Here is an 18,088-nt window from a genome sequence, read left to right as displayed (position 1 = left end):
AAAATAAACATGGTATAAATCTGCAGAATAAAATCATACAAAGACAGGAATAATAACTAGAAAAATAGAATCTACACATCTAGGTATAACAGAACCAATGTCAGCTTACCTTAATAATATCCATTCATTCTTCACTGTCTTTTATGAGAGAAAAAATTAACAATGAAATCAGTTTTTTTCTTTTAGTACCTCTCTTCCCTCTCATATTCTGCTTTCTTACCCTTTCTTCTTATCAGATTCCTTTTTGCTTGGATTTCCTTGGCACTTTGCATTACCTGTCATATGTATCATCTTATTAGAGCTGTCCACATCTGCTTCTCTGCCTTCTTTCACTATGGATGTTCATCTCCTGCATACTGAATGCAGTTGCAATCACTCCTCATATCATTTTCTTTGGAATGCCTCTGTGACACATACCACTTTTTCCATCAGAAGATCTGGAAGCTGGAAAGAGAGTAAGTACCATCTACCTAGACAGGTATCAGAACTAGTAATGGTCTGAAAACATTCTGGGAATCACCCAGATGATACTGTGTATGTTTTAGAGTTGAAAATTTAAGGTTAGATGAACTCCCCAATGGAATATAAGTCAATTTATTATTGATCATTGTGGAAAGGCATGTCCTCTCTTGTCAATGCTGATGTTTTCAAACGAGCAGGAGCAGGGAATCCTTTGGGGTTTCTGTAGCATCTGCTAATTTCATAGGCTTATCCACTCATCTTCATTCAGAGGAGCAGGAACCTACTTTCTACAGAGATTTATGAACCAAAAAGAAAGTAGGCAGGAGCTTGGTGTACTTGATATTTGCCTTCTTTTTAACCAATAAATACTGTTTCCAGCTGTTGCCAAACAGCTACATAAATTTGGGAATGTATGTATGTACCATTCTAGGTAAATCTGAAACATATGGTGTTGTGCTTTTTAACTCGAAACAGAAGTATTTTTGCGGTCTGTGGATGTACGAAATTCATCTGACAGCTCCTTCTGTTCTTTCACAGTCTGAGCTTGTACACCCAGATTTGAATGTAGGTTAGTGACCCTTTACAATACTGCCTTAGCAGACAAAATGTTTGAAGAAGCAGCTCTGCTGACACAGCTCTTAGCTCTGCTTCTGGGTTGCTTCACTTCCTTCCTACGCTGTAACTGCCACAAAGGAAATGTCAGAAGCAGAGCCAGGCCTCAGCCGCAAAGACCGAAACCAAGAGCAAAGCCCTGCTCACTCACAGCAGGAATGGGCAGAGGAAGAAGGGCCATGGGCAGGGGAAGGGACGTGAGCAGAAGTGCACAAGTGCAGCGGGGAGGCCGCGTGCTTTCTCCTCCTGTTGCATTTGCAATCGCGCGGCTCAGGCACCGTGACTCGCCAGGGCCGCCGCACGGCTTGGCAGTGCCCGACCGCGTCCACGCTGCGTGGGGAGAACCGGGCAAGCGGCCACGGCCTCGCGTACGCAGGCAGAAGTAACCCAACCCACACAGCGCTTCCCCCCCCCCTCCTCCCCGTCCGCGGCCCATCCCCGAGGCGGGCCCCCGGCTACGAGCGGGGCGGTCCGGTTCCTGATCGCCGGCCGAGGATGGAGCGGCTGCGCCTGCTGTGCTGCCTGCTGTGCTGCCTGCTGCGGCCGGCGGCGGCGCGGGCCCCCCCGCACTTGGTGCTGGTGCTGGCCGACGACCTGGGCTGGGGGGACGTGGGTTGGCACGGCTCGGCCATCCGGACGCCGCGGCTGGACGCGCTGGGCGCGGGCGGCGTGCGGCTGGAGAGCTACTACACGCAGCCGCTGTGCACGCCGTCCCGCAGCCAGCTGCTCAGCGGCCGCTACCAGGTAGGGAGGGAGCGGCGGGGCTCTGCTGTCCGTATCGCCCGGCACGCCTGCTTCGTGCCGCTTGGTGGAAACGAACCCGTCAGTGTTTCGCTTTTTGTTCGTTAGGGTGAAGAGAAGTGGGGTTCTGAGTGAGAAGGGGGCTTGTCAGTGCTTGCAAATGTCTAAAGTCAAGAGCATGGAGCCAGGTTCTTTTTCCAAGGTGCCCCCGGGCAGGACAGGGAGCAGTGGGCACGAACTGGAACACAGGAAGTTCCTTACGAACGTGAGGAAAAACTCCTTTACTGTGGTTGCCGGAGCACTGCAGCGGGCTGCCCAGACAGGCTGAGCAGTGTCCTTCCCTGCAGATACCCAGAGCCCACCTGGACGCTCTCCTGTGCAGCCTACCACAGGTAGCCTGCTTGGGCTACCTGCATCGGGCTGGACCCAATGATCTCTAGAGGTCACTTGCAACCCCAGCAGTTCGGTGACTATGGGTAATTCATCGCTCAGCAGTGTTTAAATGTGTTCTTACCTACCCGTCCTCCTTGAGTGATACCCCTGGTGCAGACATTTGTGTGTCCCTTGACTGAACCTTAACCTGACTGTCTCCCTACTTTGTAGTATGCTCATGATTCATTTTTGTTTTTTACTGTTGCAGAAGAGTTGGTCTTCACACTCTGCTGTCCTTGTATTTTATTTTCCTTTTCCTCTTACTTTTTATTGTAACTTCGGCAAAGAGAGGAAAAAGAAGACTTTAGCAAGCTCAAAATGGGGGAAATGACATGGAGTTAAGTGTATTTCCAAAACATCTTCTTTCTCTAAAGAAGTGCTGTATTTGTATGTTAACCATAGTGATTTGCCAGAGAAACTGCTCAGAATGAAAATAAATGCACCCTGTTTTTCTGTATGTTGTCTCAGAGCAACTGCACCAGGTAAGACACCCTGTGTGAGCAACATTTGCTGTATTCTCAAACATCAAGACTGAGTAATAAGGAATAGAAAGATGTCATTTATTTTTTTCACCAACTCTTTATGGTTTTTTTTTTATGTAAATTTCCCATTTTGTCATGTTGACCATTTCTAGAACACATTTTATATTTGATATGCTTAATAAGGTGAGGGTCAGTTTCAGTGGGATGACACTGTATCTGATCTGAACAGCAGAAATTGGAAATACATGGAGTTCAGTCTTGATTTTGTGCTTTGACAGTGGCAGTTTACTAGAAATATTTTGTAAATAAGATATTTGAACTTGTTTATGTATGTGTGATACAAGCTGAAAAGGTTTGTTGTTCCTCATGTTGATCCCAATCCATCCAAACTAAGACTCAAAACAGTGTTGATCAAGCAAGAGTGTGCCTTTATTAAAATTCAGGTGTGTGAGAGGAAAAAGAAAAGAAAAGAAAAAAAAAGAGAAAAAAAAAGAAAGAAAGAAAAAAGAAAGGAAAGGAAGAAAAGCAAATCACCACTGCAGATCCCATGATGTCCTGAGAGTCCATCCTTCTTCTGGTGAGGTTGAGGTTGTGGTGGGATTGGCAATCCCTTTTATGTCATATGATGGCCCCTTGCAGTTAGACCAGAAGCTATTGCAAGGCGGGGAGTGTGTGGTATCATGTGCTGTGCGTATCAGCTGTGCTTCTTCCTTTTCACAATGTTTTGGAGGGTCGTGTTTGGAGGATGGGACCCAAGACCTCTTTATGCTAGGCAGCTAACTCTTGATTTCTCCACTGTGCTTGCATGCAACATGTGTTTATGCAACTTTTCACAGGCATGTTACAGTATGTTGTGAGGACTTCACAAGATTGTTACAGTTCTGTTTCACTAGTTCCAGTTTGCTGCAGGTCCTCTCTTAACCAGTCACAAAGATAGCAAGCATTCACAGTGTTACAGTTTGGTAGGGTGTTTATTTATAGAGTCTGAGCCAGAAGGATACACTCGCAGTGTGCTTTCTATTGTAGGTTTAGGGGCTGGTTTTTTGTTGTTGTTTTGTTTTGTTTTTATTTTTGGTGAGAGATCATAGAATAGCTTGATTTGGAAGGCACCTTAAAGCCCACCCAGGTCCAACCCAGTTGCTGTGAGCAGAGGTGAAACCCACTAGATCTGGCTGCCTAGTGCCTCACCCAGCCTGGCCTTGTACAGCTCCAGGGATGGGGCATCCAGTGCTTCTTGGGGCAGTCTGTTCCATCAACTCATCACCCCTTCAGTGAAAAGTTTCCCCCCTAACTTAATATAATCTCTCATTTTTTAATCTAAAGCCATTCCCCCTTGACCTATCACAATTAGATTGTGTAAAATGTCAGTTCAGCTCCTGTCTATAAGCTCCCTAAGGGTACTGAAAGGCTGCAGTGAGGTCTCCCTGAAGCCTTCTCTTCTAGAAGTTAAACCCAACTCCCTCAACCTTTCAATACAGAAGAGGTGTTCAATCCTTCTGATCTTAGTTGTGTCCCTCTTCTAGACTCTGCATCCTTTGTCTGCTAGAGGCTCCAGATCTGGACACAGTATTCTCAGAGGGCTCGATGTGGGCAGAGTGGGACAATCACCCCTCACTCCCTGTTGGCCACCCCCCTTTTAATGCAGCCCGGGGTACTACTGGGCAGCTGGGCTGCAAATGCACGCTGGTGGGTCATGTCCAGCTTTTTGTCTGCCAGAGCCCCTAGGTCCTTCTCTGCAGGGCTGCTCTGAATGAGTTTTTATCTGAATCTATCCACATACCTAAGATTGACCAAACTACAGGAAAGATGCCCCTCACTACAGGAAAGATGTTGAGGCCCTGGAGTGTGTTCAGAGAAGGGCAACAAAACTGGTGAGGGGTCTGGAGCACAAGTCTTATGAGGAGCGGCTGAGGGAGCTGGGATTGTTTAGTCTGGAGAAAAGGAGGCTCAGGGAAAACCTCATTACACTCTACCACTACCTGAAGGGAGGTTGGGGTGAAGAGGGGTTCAGCCTCTTCTCCAAGGTAATGGACAGGACCTGGGGAAATGGCCGCAAGTTGTATCAGAGGAGGTTTAGGTTGGACACGAGGAGATACTTTTTCTCTCAGAGAGTGGTCAGGCATTGGAATGGCCTGCCCAGGGAGGTGGTGGAGTCGCCATCCCTGGCAGTGTTCGAGAGGCGTTTGGATGAGGATATGGTTTAGTAGCCTGTGGTAGCAGTGGTAATGAGAAGATGGTTGGACTAGATGATCTTATCGGTTGTTTCCAACCTTGTGATTATATGATTCTATGAAACCCAAGTGCAAACCTTGCACTTGACATTGTTGAGCCTCATTAGGTTCTCATGGGCCCACTAGTCAAGCCTGTCCAGTCAGTCTGTATGGCATCCTTTCCTTATATCAACTACAACACTCAGTTTCATGTCATCAGCAAACTCTCTGAGTGTAAACTTGATCCCATGGTCTATGTTGTTAAGGGAATTAACAAAATTTGGCTTATGGTACGTAGTCATGGAAGAGGTTTCTTGCATTGAACACAATGTACTAATCAAACTTTCATTAGTGGTCATACTTTTGTAAAGAGATAAAAAATTCACCACTTGTTAAGTGTGGAAATGTAAGATGGAGTAGTTAGAGATCTAAGAGAAAGACTGCAGTGGTAGTTGGGTAGTTGTCAGTTGTTGGATTTTTCAGTGGAAGACCAAAGGACTTCTTTGTTTGTTTGGTTTGTTTTTAAATTGGTCTTTTGTGCTTGATTTCTGCCTGAAAAGAAGCTCCTCTTAACACCAGCAGTGCTAGTTCATAGTCTTCCTCCATATACTCTTATGGAGGAACCTCTTTGGGTTCCTGAACTTCATGCTACGTCAGTGAAAACAGGCCCTAAAACTGATGCTCACCTGCTGTATTTTTTATTTTTGGACTTGATATATAGCGTACATACATGTGTCACTGCATTGTAAGTAATCTCTCTTCCTTTTCCTAACTAGATCCACACAGGTTTACAACACCAAATAATTTGGCCGTGCCAGCCCAGCTGTCTACCCCTTGATGAGAAACTCCTTCCAGAGCTACTCAAAGATGCAGGATATGCTACTCACATGGTGGGGAAGTGGCACTTAGGGATGTACAGGAAGGAATGCCTTCCAACCCGCAGAGGATTTGATACATACTTCGGTAATGGGTAGATTTAATCTTTGCAGTAAATGTGGTGTTAAAAAATGATGGGGAAAGTGCTTCATTCTTCTAAGGACTTCTAAGTAAATGAATGCTTGTGTATGCTTATTTGCAAAGCGTAACGGTATAAAGTGTAGTGTCTTAAATGTATGTCCAAGCCTTACAACTTGCTGAAGAAAATGCTGTGATTATTGAGTCCCTCTAAATGTATGTATCTTTAAAGAATTGCATCTAACTTTGTTCCATAATGATTAGGAGATATAAGGTGTAGTGATTGATTTCATTTTTTAGAAGTATCTCTAAACTGTACATTTTGGGTTAGATCAAACAGTAGAATAATAACATGCAAATAATATTATATTTATAGTAAGCTGATACATTTAAAAGGGAGATAAATAGACATCACACCGTACAATCTTCATGCTTTGTGAATAGAGTATCTCAGATTTTCCACTTCCTTTGGAAAGGAATGTAGCATGAGAGTCTTTCTGAAACAACAGTCAAAATATTACAGGAATTTAAAAGATAGGAAGTGAGTCACCTAGATTAAAAATAAATGAAATAAAGAAAGAAAACAACAAAAAAGCCAGAATTAGATTGTCCAACTATGTGTATGTTACAAAGGAATTTGTAACTACATATAACATCTTTTTTCTCACAAAGTCTCCTTTCCAAATATTAATTAGATGTTTAATAGCTTTGCACAAATATCCTTCGTATCACCTGATACTGACTAAGAAGTTGTTAACTTCTGCTTGACTGGTTTTAAAGAATTTTCATTGAATGGAGAATTTCAAATCACACCATCTTGGAAATAACTTTGTCACTATTAATTGCCGCTGCCCAGTTTTACATCTGGGAAATCAAGACCGAGAAACTACATCTATGCCTTCTGAAGCCCTTTCTCTTCTAATGCTAGGTATCCAAATTCAGAGCCTGGTTGTGCTATATTCCCTTGTAGATACTTATGATTCAAGTTGAAAATGCTGTGAAGAACAGTTCTGTTAGGTTGTTTTGTCTCGTGACTCTTTAGGGAACTTGAGACTATGGCTTCATAACTGAATGAAGCTATTAAATAGGGATCATAATATGATGGATCATTGCTTGAATGTTTATACCTCTTCCCATGTTGACTGTCTGCTACAGTCTCTTCAATGAGCTTGAGTTCTTTTTGAGATCACAGATGTAGATACAGGCTTACATTCATTGTGAAATCTCACCTTAGGAATGAGCAGGATTTAATACTAGGCCAGTGTTGTCTCTAGGCATGCTCATTGGGCAGCCAGCATGATACCAAGGGAATTCTTTTTTAGACAATGTGGTGGTTTGTTACCCTATTAAATTCCTTTAATTCTACTAGGTTCTGATTGTAGTTAGAAGCTTTTCATTATGTAATAAGCTTGATAGTGTTGCCCCCAGAAGACACTCAAAATAGAAAAATGAAATTTTTAGTTTTGAATAGATTGAAGGAGGCAGTCTGCACAGAAAACCACTGTTTATGCTTTGAAAGAAAAGCCTTTATTTGATTTTAAAATGTAGGGAATGTATTGGGTTTTAATAACTCTTTCTTCTTCCTGTAGTTATTTTTTTTCATGACTAAAAATACTTGAAGCTGATGAATAAGATTTAAGTAGAGTTCTTCCATTTTGAAGTTTTATCCTCAGCTTTAGCTTTGTTTTGCAGAACTTAAGAAAAAAATTCAGAGCTTTTGCTTTTTTTTCTTCTTTATTTTCTGGAATATCGGAAATATCTGACATCTAATTTTAGAATTATGAGAGTTGAATGATTTTAAGGAGTTTTATTTCCAGGCAATGAAAAGTAAAGATACTTGGTGCTTAACAGTATAATTTGTGGGGGGAGCAAGTCTACACCTCTAGATTATTTTTTTGTAATTTATTTTTTTAAATCTTTTGGTTATCTTCAAATTTTAATACCTTCTTTTCACCAGTTGGGGTCAGCAGTGGATCAGAAATTTCTTTATAGCTGAATAAACACTTCATATTTTGAGTGTTTTAAAATAAATATAAGAAAAAAAAAAAACAACACCCCAAAACAATCAACAACAAACAAAAAAAAAAATTAAAAACAAGCACTGAGAAAACGTAGCCAAACTTCCCAATAGACAGAAAAGTCTTACATAAAAAAGCAAGTATACAAAATTGTACCAGATATAAATCCTCAGTATTACTGGGATAGGTCACTTCTTTCACCAACATTGTATTACTTTATAACTTCTATCAAAGACTTGATCATAAATGTCACTGAACTGCTTTCGGGTTATTTTGTGTGTTTTGAAATTACTACCTAGTAGTAGTAATAAAATGTCTGCGTGTTAAATGTTGAACTATTTAGATCTGTCATGAACTGTCACTACAGATTGTCAAGAGTTGTATTAGTTTCTCATCTCAAAAGCAGTAATGTTCTGACACATGTTATTTAGCCTTTTTCTCCCTATATCTGCTTCTGTGATGTTATATGGACCTCTGTACTTGTTGTTTCTAGGTTACCTTCTTGGGAGTGAGGATTATTATTCTCATGATCACTGTGTGTTCATCAAAGCAAAGAATGTAACACGCTGTGCTCTGGACTTCCGAGATGGAGAAGAAGTTGCAGCTGGGTTTACAAACATGTACTCCACAAATTTATTTACAGAAAGAGCTATAGACCTTATAGCCAATCATAAAACTGAGAAGGTATAGTCAGCAGTTCTTACTTACACTAAAGAATAATTCTTAAAAAAAAAAGAGAGAGAGAAACATTAATGCAGAGATTGTATCTTTGCTTTTCAGCAGGTTGCACAAAGAACAACTAAATGTGAGAAGTATCACTGATAGATCTTTTCTCCCCTCCTGAATGAATTTGGTTTGCACAGCCCTGACCTGTTACCCTTCTCCATTTCATTGTTAATAATAGGGGCAGCGAAATTATAAAAATATTTTAGCATATTTTAGTTGCTCTCCTGAAAAGAGAATAGTGGGAGAATTTTCAGAGGAAAACCTCTTAATGGTGTTATGAAGAGAAGAAACAGATGATGTTTTCTCACACCTTTGGATAAGTCTTTTATCAAAGCTCCTTTAATGTACTTAGTATGAATTCAAGTCCTACATTCAGCTTGTTTATAAAAACATTAAAGAGAACTGGCCCCCTAACAGAACCCTGCAGTATCACCTTAGTCACTGGCTGCTAGCCTGATGTAACTTAATTTACTGTAATCCTTCAGTGTGACCCATCAGCCAGTTGTTCACCCATCGTATTCTATTTTTGACTAGCTACATGCTGGACATTTTATCCAGAAGGGTATTGTGAGAAACAGTATTGAAAACTTCACTGAAATCCAGAATGACCAGGTCTACTGACTCCCATTAGTCAACAGAATTGTTAGTCTTGTCATAAAAGGAAGTTGTGAACGTGTGCTGGCTATAACTGATGATAGTACTGTCTTTCAGGTGTATTGTGTCATCTCCAACAATAGTGTTCTCTGTGATTTTAGCAACCACTAAAATTAAAAGTCTAGAATAAATTCCTGTACCTGTTAATGAATTAAAGCTTTTTTTTTTTCATATAGTACTTTGTGTTAAACTAATTTACATTCTTTCCCTTCCACCCCAGCCCCTCTTTCTATACCTTGCTTTTCAGTCTGTCCATGAACCTCTTGAGGTCTCTGAAGAGTACATGAAACCATATTCCTCCATTAAAGATGAAAAGAGGCGTCGTTATGCAGGAATGGTGTCTCTTATGGATGAAGCTGTAGGAAATCTTACTGATGCTCTGAAAAAATATGGTCTTTGGGATAACACTGTTCTTGTGTTCTCTACTGGTAAGTTCATTTGATTATATGGTTTCAGTAATATATTTTATACAGTGCCAATATAATGTCTAACAAGCTGAGTGCAGAGACATCTGGCCTTTGTGTTGTTCCCCAGTGTGATTTGTAATTACAGAAGATGGATGAAAGAGGAAACACAAACCATAAGGAAAGCTCTCCCCCCTCTTACAGCTTTTTTGTGTATGATTAAAACAGTTCTCAGGAACTATCAATGGAAATGGAGGGTACTCCTGTTGGAAAAAAAAAACTGTGTTGTAAATACAGAGTAGTACAGTAAAACTGGAGAAATTTTATTTGGCACTGAAGTCAGTGAATATCTATCAGAACTGAGTCCTTACTGTGAGTGATCTACCAAATTCATATGTCCTGAGCAATAGGTGGTTTTCTCATCAGTCTGTAAATCAACGTAGGTCACAGACGGCACAAACTGTCAGTTGGCAAGCACTTTGAAATCAAAACCTATTTTTCCTTACTTTCATGTAACATGACTTTTGCACAATTCTATCTTAATATATTTTACTGGCACACTGCACCTGAGAAGCAGAGGTTCATTAATATAGCAGAATGCAAATAATAAAGCATTTTCCTTTGTATTCAAACTAGGAATGAAATGAAACCTTTCTGAAATACAACTGTTTGGCTGGATTTCAGGAAAATAGATGTTTGGTTGGCAGTGGGAAGCTGCCTGTTAAAAATTGCTTATTTTCCCATGCTTTACATATTAGGGCTGTCAAAATAGCAAGTGCATTTTATGTGGATGATGCTGAGAATAAAAAAATAAAAAAAAAATCAACCATCAGCCGCAAAAAAACAACCCTGGAAAGCAGAACTCAAATTTTGGTGAAAATGCAGGGATTTATTTTGAGTTTATCAGCTGCTTTAAGTCCAAGCCTTTTTCCCTTGTGATGTTGCATTTGTGTCCAGATTTTGTCTCTAACAGGATTTGATAACTTTTCTGTGCCTGTTTCCATTTACAATATTTTCATATTTAGAACTGACAGTAAGCAAAACCATATGGAAAATGATACCAATAGTTATTCCATGTGGAAAAAATCCAATCTCTGTTCATGGGGTCCTGATAGAGCTTTTGCAGTAATGTTTTTTCAGTACACTGTGGAATAAAGCATCTGAATTGGAAGTCCAGTGTATGATGAAATTAAAGGGACAAATTTATGTTGTGTTAATACGTTGTTTTGTTGTTGTTTTTCCAAAATAATCACAGTATACCTTGCTTTTAACAGTAGTTATTTTGCAATCAGTTGCATGTGCTTTTCAACAGAACTCAGACAGGAGAATCTAGTGTCTCTTATCTAATGGGACTTGTTTTGACTTAACTGAAGTTTTAAACTGCCAGGAGTGGAATTTAATGATTGAAATGCAAGGAAATTGAGCCTAGATCAAGCAGATCACAGAGCAGTGATTCATTTTTTTCCACTGTTCTCTCTTTAGTTCACACAACTGGTCCTTATAAGCATAAAACATTGCATACATTAAAGATCCGGTATCCAAAATATCAAATGTTGAAACCATTAAGAACTTTCTAAAAAGTGAGAAATCTATTCGACTTTCCTATATTCCATCTATTGCTTTTGCAGAAGGTATGTTTTAAAATGGGCATTAGAAAGTGGTTGAAATGAAGAATAAGAGGGTCTGCAGTTGGTCTTATGCAGAGAATTGTGTTATGTGAGAACTCTTTGGAAGTTAAATCAGTGCTCTTGTATGTTCTGGCTTTAGGCCTTTCTTGACTTGTTTGGTACTTTCTTTGTAATGAAAGTTTACCTTCTGTCAAATGTCTCAGTTGATATACTCTCTGCCTTCTGCTGCTTACTTCATGCTATGTTTAGGTTCCTCTTCACCCTTTTTTCCTATCTAGTTATTTTTCTAGCATACTTAAACATTTTCTTAAGCTCTCAAAGGCCAGCCCCACTCTGAACCTGTGGGACTTCCTTTTGTTTCATATGACTAAAAAGACACATTTTCATACATGACTTGGAGTTATCTTGAAGATAATTCTTCCTAAGTTGTGAAGTTAAGGATCAGTAAGGTTAATTTAGGAGTTTAAATGAAGACTGTTACAAGGAGGAGTCTGGGGATTGGTAAATAGTATCCATAATACTATTGGACTATGGCCACATTTCTTCTCAGTTAATGATATAAGACCATAAAGACACCCTCAGTTTTCTTAGAAACCCATGTATTTCGGTAAGTGTAGTTTTGGAAAACAGTAGATAGAAGCCTCTAGTTTTGCAGTAGGTTTTCCTTTATTATTTACTGTTCCTTTCTTTAGTTATAGCCTGAATTGTCATTCTGAAGATTGTGCCTTACTGTTTTGAAATTTAGACAAACAGTGTAAAAACTACAATGATTGTTTGCTGCTGTTTGCTACACCACTTAGCATTGAAACAAACGTGTCATCCTGTTGATTCCTTCACTGTTTGCTATCAAACCCAAAGCAAAAGATCTCTTTTTAGTGAATACTCAATCTAAAACATGATATGATCTTTGCTCTCATAGTGGATTTCTTTTTGTTAAACTCTTTAGTGTTTCTTCCTATTTGTATAATGTAATGGCTCAATCAAGATTCACTTGAAAACATGCCAGCTGGCAAATGGAACTACTGCACATCTTCCAAGGGCTTTGCAAATTGTATAGAGCTCCGGTTTCTCTTTAAAGGAAATTAAAGGCGTCATGGAAGTACTGGGCCAAGAATGAAGTCATCTAATGATCAGTAGAGTCTCACCACTCCTAAGTAGATCATGTACATCAACATTGCAGATCTTTTTCAACAGATAAACTAGTTATTTCTGCAGGTAAATAGGGAAATAAAAATATTAGGTGGTACTACATTTATGTATCAAGTAGTAGAGACAGACAACTTCTTGACTGGTTCATTGCAAAATAGAATTAGCTTTGCATGATTGTACTGCAGATACAAATGCTTTACACTGAAAGAGATAAAAATGGATGCAACATTGTATTGGGTGTCCATGGTCTTTTATCCATTTGAAATACAAAATGACAACATACAGTTTATTTTTCCTTTTAGAAAATGTAAGAGACTGTAACTACAGCTTTCCTGAAGAGGATCTCGATTTAAAATACCCGAAGGTCATAATAAGCATTCTAGTCACATAAATTTAGCTCAGCACTATTAACACTGGTTTAGAAGCCCAAGTTTTGCTTCCAATGTAGACCTATATTCGAGGTAAGAGGTGGAGGTTTGCTATCTATAGCATGTATTCAAAGTTCTTCAAAATTCAACAAGTTATTTGAGTGGAAACTTGCCAGTATTAGAAAATACAAATAGGACTTTTCAGTTCTAAATTAGAGGCGATATCCTTTGTCTTACATATCTTTCAGCTTTGTAGTATTCTGAACTGCTTTGAAGCAATACCCCGTAACACTCTCTCTTACAGTATGACTGTTATTCTTACAAGTGGATCAGCACTGTAGTGTCTCTTAGTTGCCATTTGAGGGCTTTTAACAGTAAAATATGTATAGCATTTAACTTCAATCCAGGGCTTATATGGCTAAGAGAAAATTACATAAATCCTCTTCATGATGAAGGATGTGACAATGATTACTGTTTTCACTCAGAATATATTTTTTTGTCATTTTAGAATTATGATTAATAGAAGCATAAATTCTCTTGGACATACTTCCTGATGTTTATACAGCCTCTCTTACAAACTCACATATTTTTCCATATGAAGTTATATTATCTTTCTCTATTAAAAAAATTCTTCTCACTCTTTTTTGTTTTATTTTATATTATTTTATTTTATTTTAAGCATATAATTTCATTTTATTTTGTGTTAAGCATATTGTGGCTTTTGTCTGAAAAAAATATTGTATATTTTCCCTCTATTTTGTTACAAAACAGGGATCTGACCTTCACTGGACTTCTAAAATATCTTTTTTTATATCTTCCTTGTGTCTTTAGTCTTGGGTGAACTTCCATTCATTCTCTTTTGAGGGTAAGGGACTACAGGGAGTCTTTTAATTCTAGATTGCCTGAAAATAGAAACACTAGGTTGGAAAGGACCTACAAGATCATCTAGCTCAACCATTCTCCTATCACCATCCCTACCCACTAAGCTACTAAATCAAATCCCTTAGCACCTCATCTAAACGCTTCTTGAACAGCGCTAGGGATGGTGCCTCAACCACCTCCCTAGGCAGGCCATTCCAGTGCCTGAACACTCTTTCAGAGAAAAGATTTTTTCTCATATCCAGTCTAAATCTTCCCTGGTGCAACTTGTGGACATTGCCTCTTGTCCTGTCGTTATTTATCAGGGAGAAGAGGCTGACTCCTCCCTCACCACAGCCTCCCTTGAGGAAGTTGTAGACTGTGATGAGGTCTTCTCTGAGCCTCCTTTTCTCCAGACTAAACAATCCCAGCTCCCTCAGCCGCTCCTCATAAGACTTGTGCTCCAGACCCCTCACCAGTTTTGTTGCCCTTCTCTGAACACGCTCCAGGGCCTCAATGTCTTTCTTGTAGTGAGGGGCCCAAAACTGAACACAATACTCAAGGTGTGGCTGCACCAGAGCTGAGTACAGGGGGATGATCACCTCCCTGCTCCTGCTGGCTACGCTATTTCTAATAAAGACCAGGATGTCATTGGCCTTCTTGGCCACCTGGGCACACTGCTGTCTCATGTTAAGCCAAACATCAACCAACACCCCCAGGTCCTTTTCCTTTCTACATTCTCCAAGCCATTCTGCCCCAAGCTTATAGCACTGCATGGGGTTATTGTGGCCAAAGTGCAGGACCCAGCACTTGGCCTTATTGAACCTCACACCATTGAGCTCAGCCCAGCTGTTCAGCCTATCCAAATCCCTCTGAAGGGCCTCCCTACCCTCAGGCAGTTTGACACATCCTCCCAACTTGGTGTCATCTGCAAACTTACTGAGGGTACACTCAATCCCCTCGTCTAGCTCATCAATGAAGATATTAAACAAAATGGGCCCTGGGGAGCACCACTCATAACAGGACGCCAACTGGACTTAATTCTATTAACCACTACCCACTGGGCATGGTGCTTAAGCCAGTTCCTTACCCAAAGGAGGGTATACCTGTCCAGGTGGCAGGCTGCCAGTTTTCCTACCAATACTGTGGGAGACTATGTCAAAGGCAGTTGGAGGACAGATTGATTGGAAAAGTTATTATCTGACTGTGCTGTTAGATGTGCTACCAGACAGAATTTTTAGTATACCTCCTCAATTATAGCAGGTTTACTGAGGAACTGGTTTAATCAGTCCCGACAAGAAATTCTGACAGGTTCAGTGTACTGTCATCAGAGTATGTGCCAGAGAATCTGCATTGTTTAAGTTCATATCTAAGTTCCAACCACCTTCAGTGAAAACATCTGAGTTTGTATATTTGAAATTACTACTTCTGTGTCTTGTCTGTTAAAGGTTGTTGTTCTAAAAGCGAAAGGAGCATCTTACCATTGCATTTGCACTGGTCACAGGTATTGCCTGTGAGTGAGTAATAATGGAAGGTGCATCTAATCTTAGAATCGTAGCATGTTTTGGGTTAGAAGGGACCTTTAAGGTCATCTAGTTAGAACTCCCCTGCTATAGGCAGGGACACTTTCCTCTAGATCAGCTTGCTCAAAGCCCCATCCAGCCTAGCCTTGAGCACCTCCAGGTAGGGGGCATCCACAAGCTCTCTGGGTAACCTGTTCCAGTGTCTCATCACCCTCACAGTGAAGAATTTCTTCCTAATACTTAGTCTAAATCTACTCTTCCCGTTTAATGCAATTTCCCCTCATCCTGTTACTGCATGCCCTTATAAAAAGTGCCTCCTCAGCTTTCTTGTAGACCCCCTGCAGGTACTGGAAAGCTTCTAAAATGTCCCCCCAGAGCCTTTTCTTCTCCAGGTTGGAGTGCCCCAGCTCTCTCAGCCTATCCCTGTAGGAGGTGTGCTCTAGCCCTTTGATCATCTTTGTGACACTCCTCTGGATGCACTGTAACAGCTCCATGTCCTTCTTGTGGTGGGGGCTCCAGAACTGGATGCACTACTCCAGGTGGGGTCTCACCAGAGCAGAGTAGAAGGGACAGAATCACCTCCCTTGATCTGCTGGTCATGCTTCTCTTGATGCAGCCCAGGATACGATTGGCCTCGTGGGCTGCAAGTGCACATTGCTGCCATATGTTTGGTGTTTCATATTCCATATTGGCTTTTATCCTTTTTTTTTTCTTTCCAATTTTCCAGAATTAAGTATGGGTGACATCTAAATTAATGCCACAAGATGCAGGTAGTTGTAATGGAACATCTAGACTGTCTTATAAGAATGTTATGAAAAGCAGAAATGTTATCTTAAAAGGGAAATTAATTTCAAAATAAAAGCTGAGAAAATATCGATACTAAAGAAATATACTACCTTTCTTTTTTTCCTATTCTAAAATCCTGTGAAAACCTGAAATGTTTTGTAGGAAACATTTATTCGTCTTTGCTTTCTTATAGCATTAAGTCCCATCACCCTTCCCTACTTTTTCTCTTGCAAAACTTAGCATTCTGAAATGGAATTACTGAACAGAGAGTAACCTTGTGACAGAGATACTCACTTCTTACTTGTCTGTGTTTAAAATCTCTGGAGTCTGGCTATCCACCTGGTATTTTTCTTCCTGCTTTAAGGAAGTGCCAGTACTTAAAATGAAATTCACTTGTAAATAAAACTCAGAAATTTGGCCAGTGTTGACAGCTGTCCATTTTTGGTTAAAACTTTGACTTCACCAGGCTAATAGTTATCCTTGCAATTTTTTTTTTCTCAGGCGAAGGGTAATGGTGAATGCTGAAAACAGCTAATTTCACACATTAATAATTTCACACTACTGTTAAAAGTTTGTGCTAAAGTATAATTCCTATACAACTATACTGGTTTGCTCTCCATAATAGTGTTAAAAAATACATTATACTGCGTCTCAGAATCTTCTGTATCCAATTTGATGGCCTGGTTCTGTGCTCCATCAGTGGGAGAATTCCATTTTTTTCTTACTTATGTCTCGTTTAATTTGCTTACTGCAGACATGTGGGAAGCTTTTCAGATTATTCACATTGGTTTTATGTTAAAATTTGCCTTTATATTTCTTTTGTCTTTAATGTTGTTGTATGCTAATATTGACCTGACAGAGCAGGGTCTGTAACTCTGAGACCTGTTTAGTTACTGAAGCTAAGTGATCGGCTGAAACTAGCTGCTCTAGGATCGTTCCTTTTGCTATAACTGTACTGGAGAGGAGGAGGGATTAAGAAAAAAGAACAGAATGAAAAAGGACATTGTATATGCAGCTGTTGGAAGGCTGTGTTAGAAACTGTTGGAATCTTTGTATAAAATTTATTTTTTCCATGAGATCAATGGTTTTTTTTTGTGTGTGTGTGTATGTGTATGTGTGTGAGTTAGAATAGTCAGAAGAATAACAGACAATTCTGTTAAGCTGCAAAGAAAAAAATAAAAATAAAAAAGTGTTGATTTATCTGAACACTTCTCTGTAAAAACATGGTGCTCTGATGCAGCAGAACTATTATGTTCTCTTGCTGGGAAATGAAAGCCTTATGGGTGCACTTAAATATTGACAAAAGTTACATGAGCAGAATTCTATAGGAGAAGTGTGGTTTTCTGTTTCCTCTGTGCATCTAACAGAAAGGCTTTCAGTAGTTCTGTGATATGCGCACAAAAATCTGTATTAAGTACTACAAATATAGTAATGGATCAGCTGTCTGAATAATTTGAGTAGCTTTTCTTCTGCTCACATTGAACCTTCAAGGTTACTCTTTCCATTGAGTATATACAGCATCACAATGAAGTATACATTGGATGTTGTTTTGTTTTTTTTTTAATCTGCAAAACTTAACTAAATGAATGTTGTTTGTTTCACTGAAAATGCATGTTTCATGCTAGCCATCAGAGGAGTGTGCTTACATTTTTGTTGCACTTTTAGCACAATTCAGAAAGTGCAGCAACGGATGGATCTTTCAATTTCAGTATGGAGAAATAGGAAAGAACTTGAGTTCAAATTAAGGGCAAAGTTATTCTCTAATTCATGCTGTGAGAAGCTTATCCACAGTGTAGATCTCTGCTCTGTATGCTGTACTGTCTCTCCCCCTCTCTCTCTCTTTTTTTTTTTTTTGAACAAAGCCTCAATGGGAGTTCCACACTTGGAACATGTGCAGAATAAGCAGAATTCATGCTGTGAAGATCAGAGGGGAAAAATTTTATCCAAATGTGATCTTTTACCACTGCTATTGACAGTCCTCTCTGTTTAATTCTGAGTCACAATCATGAGCTTCAATCATACAAAGGAAAGGCTCTGAAGTCCTGTTCTGTGACCTAGACTTTCAGTAAGAATGTTGGAGG

At 39.8% G+C, this 18,088-nt stretch overlaps 1 protein-coding gene across 1 annotated transcript in view; it reads left to right on the top strand.

The window, feature by feature from the left end:
- Window positions 1–1,569: 1,569 nt before the first annotated feature.
- ARSB (arylsulfatase B) overlaps window positions 1,570–18,088 on the top strand; it is a 58,738-nt gene continuing 42,219 nt past the window's right edge. The window contains exons 1-4 of the mRNA XM_065739806.1: window positions 1,570–1,818; window positions 5,716–5,902; window positions 8,405–8,595; window positions 9,512–9,719. Of these exons, the coding sequence (XP_065595878.1) occupies window positions 1,570–1,818; window positions 5,716–5,902; window positions 8,405–8,595; window positions 9,512–9,719 (835 nt within the window). The remainder of the gene's footprint in view (window positions 1,819–5,715; window positions 5,903–8,404; window positions 8,596–9,511; window positions 9,720–18,088) is intronic.

The sequence above is a fragment of the Cyrtonyx montezumae genome, unplaced genomic scaffold (genome assembly GCF_038088225.1).
Source record: "Cyrtonyx montezumae isolate F1298 unplaced genomic scaffold, pur_monq_1.0 scaffold_25, whole genome shotgun sequence".
NCBI lineage: Eukaryota > Metazoa > Chordata > Aves > Galliformes > Odontophoridae > Cyrtonyx > Cyrtonyx montezumae.
Note: the sequence above shows the minus strand (reverse complement) of the source record. Positions and strands in the feature narration are given on the sequence as shown.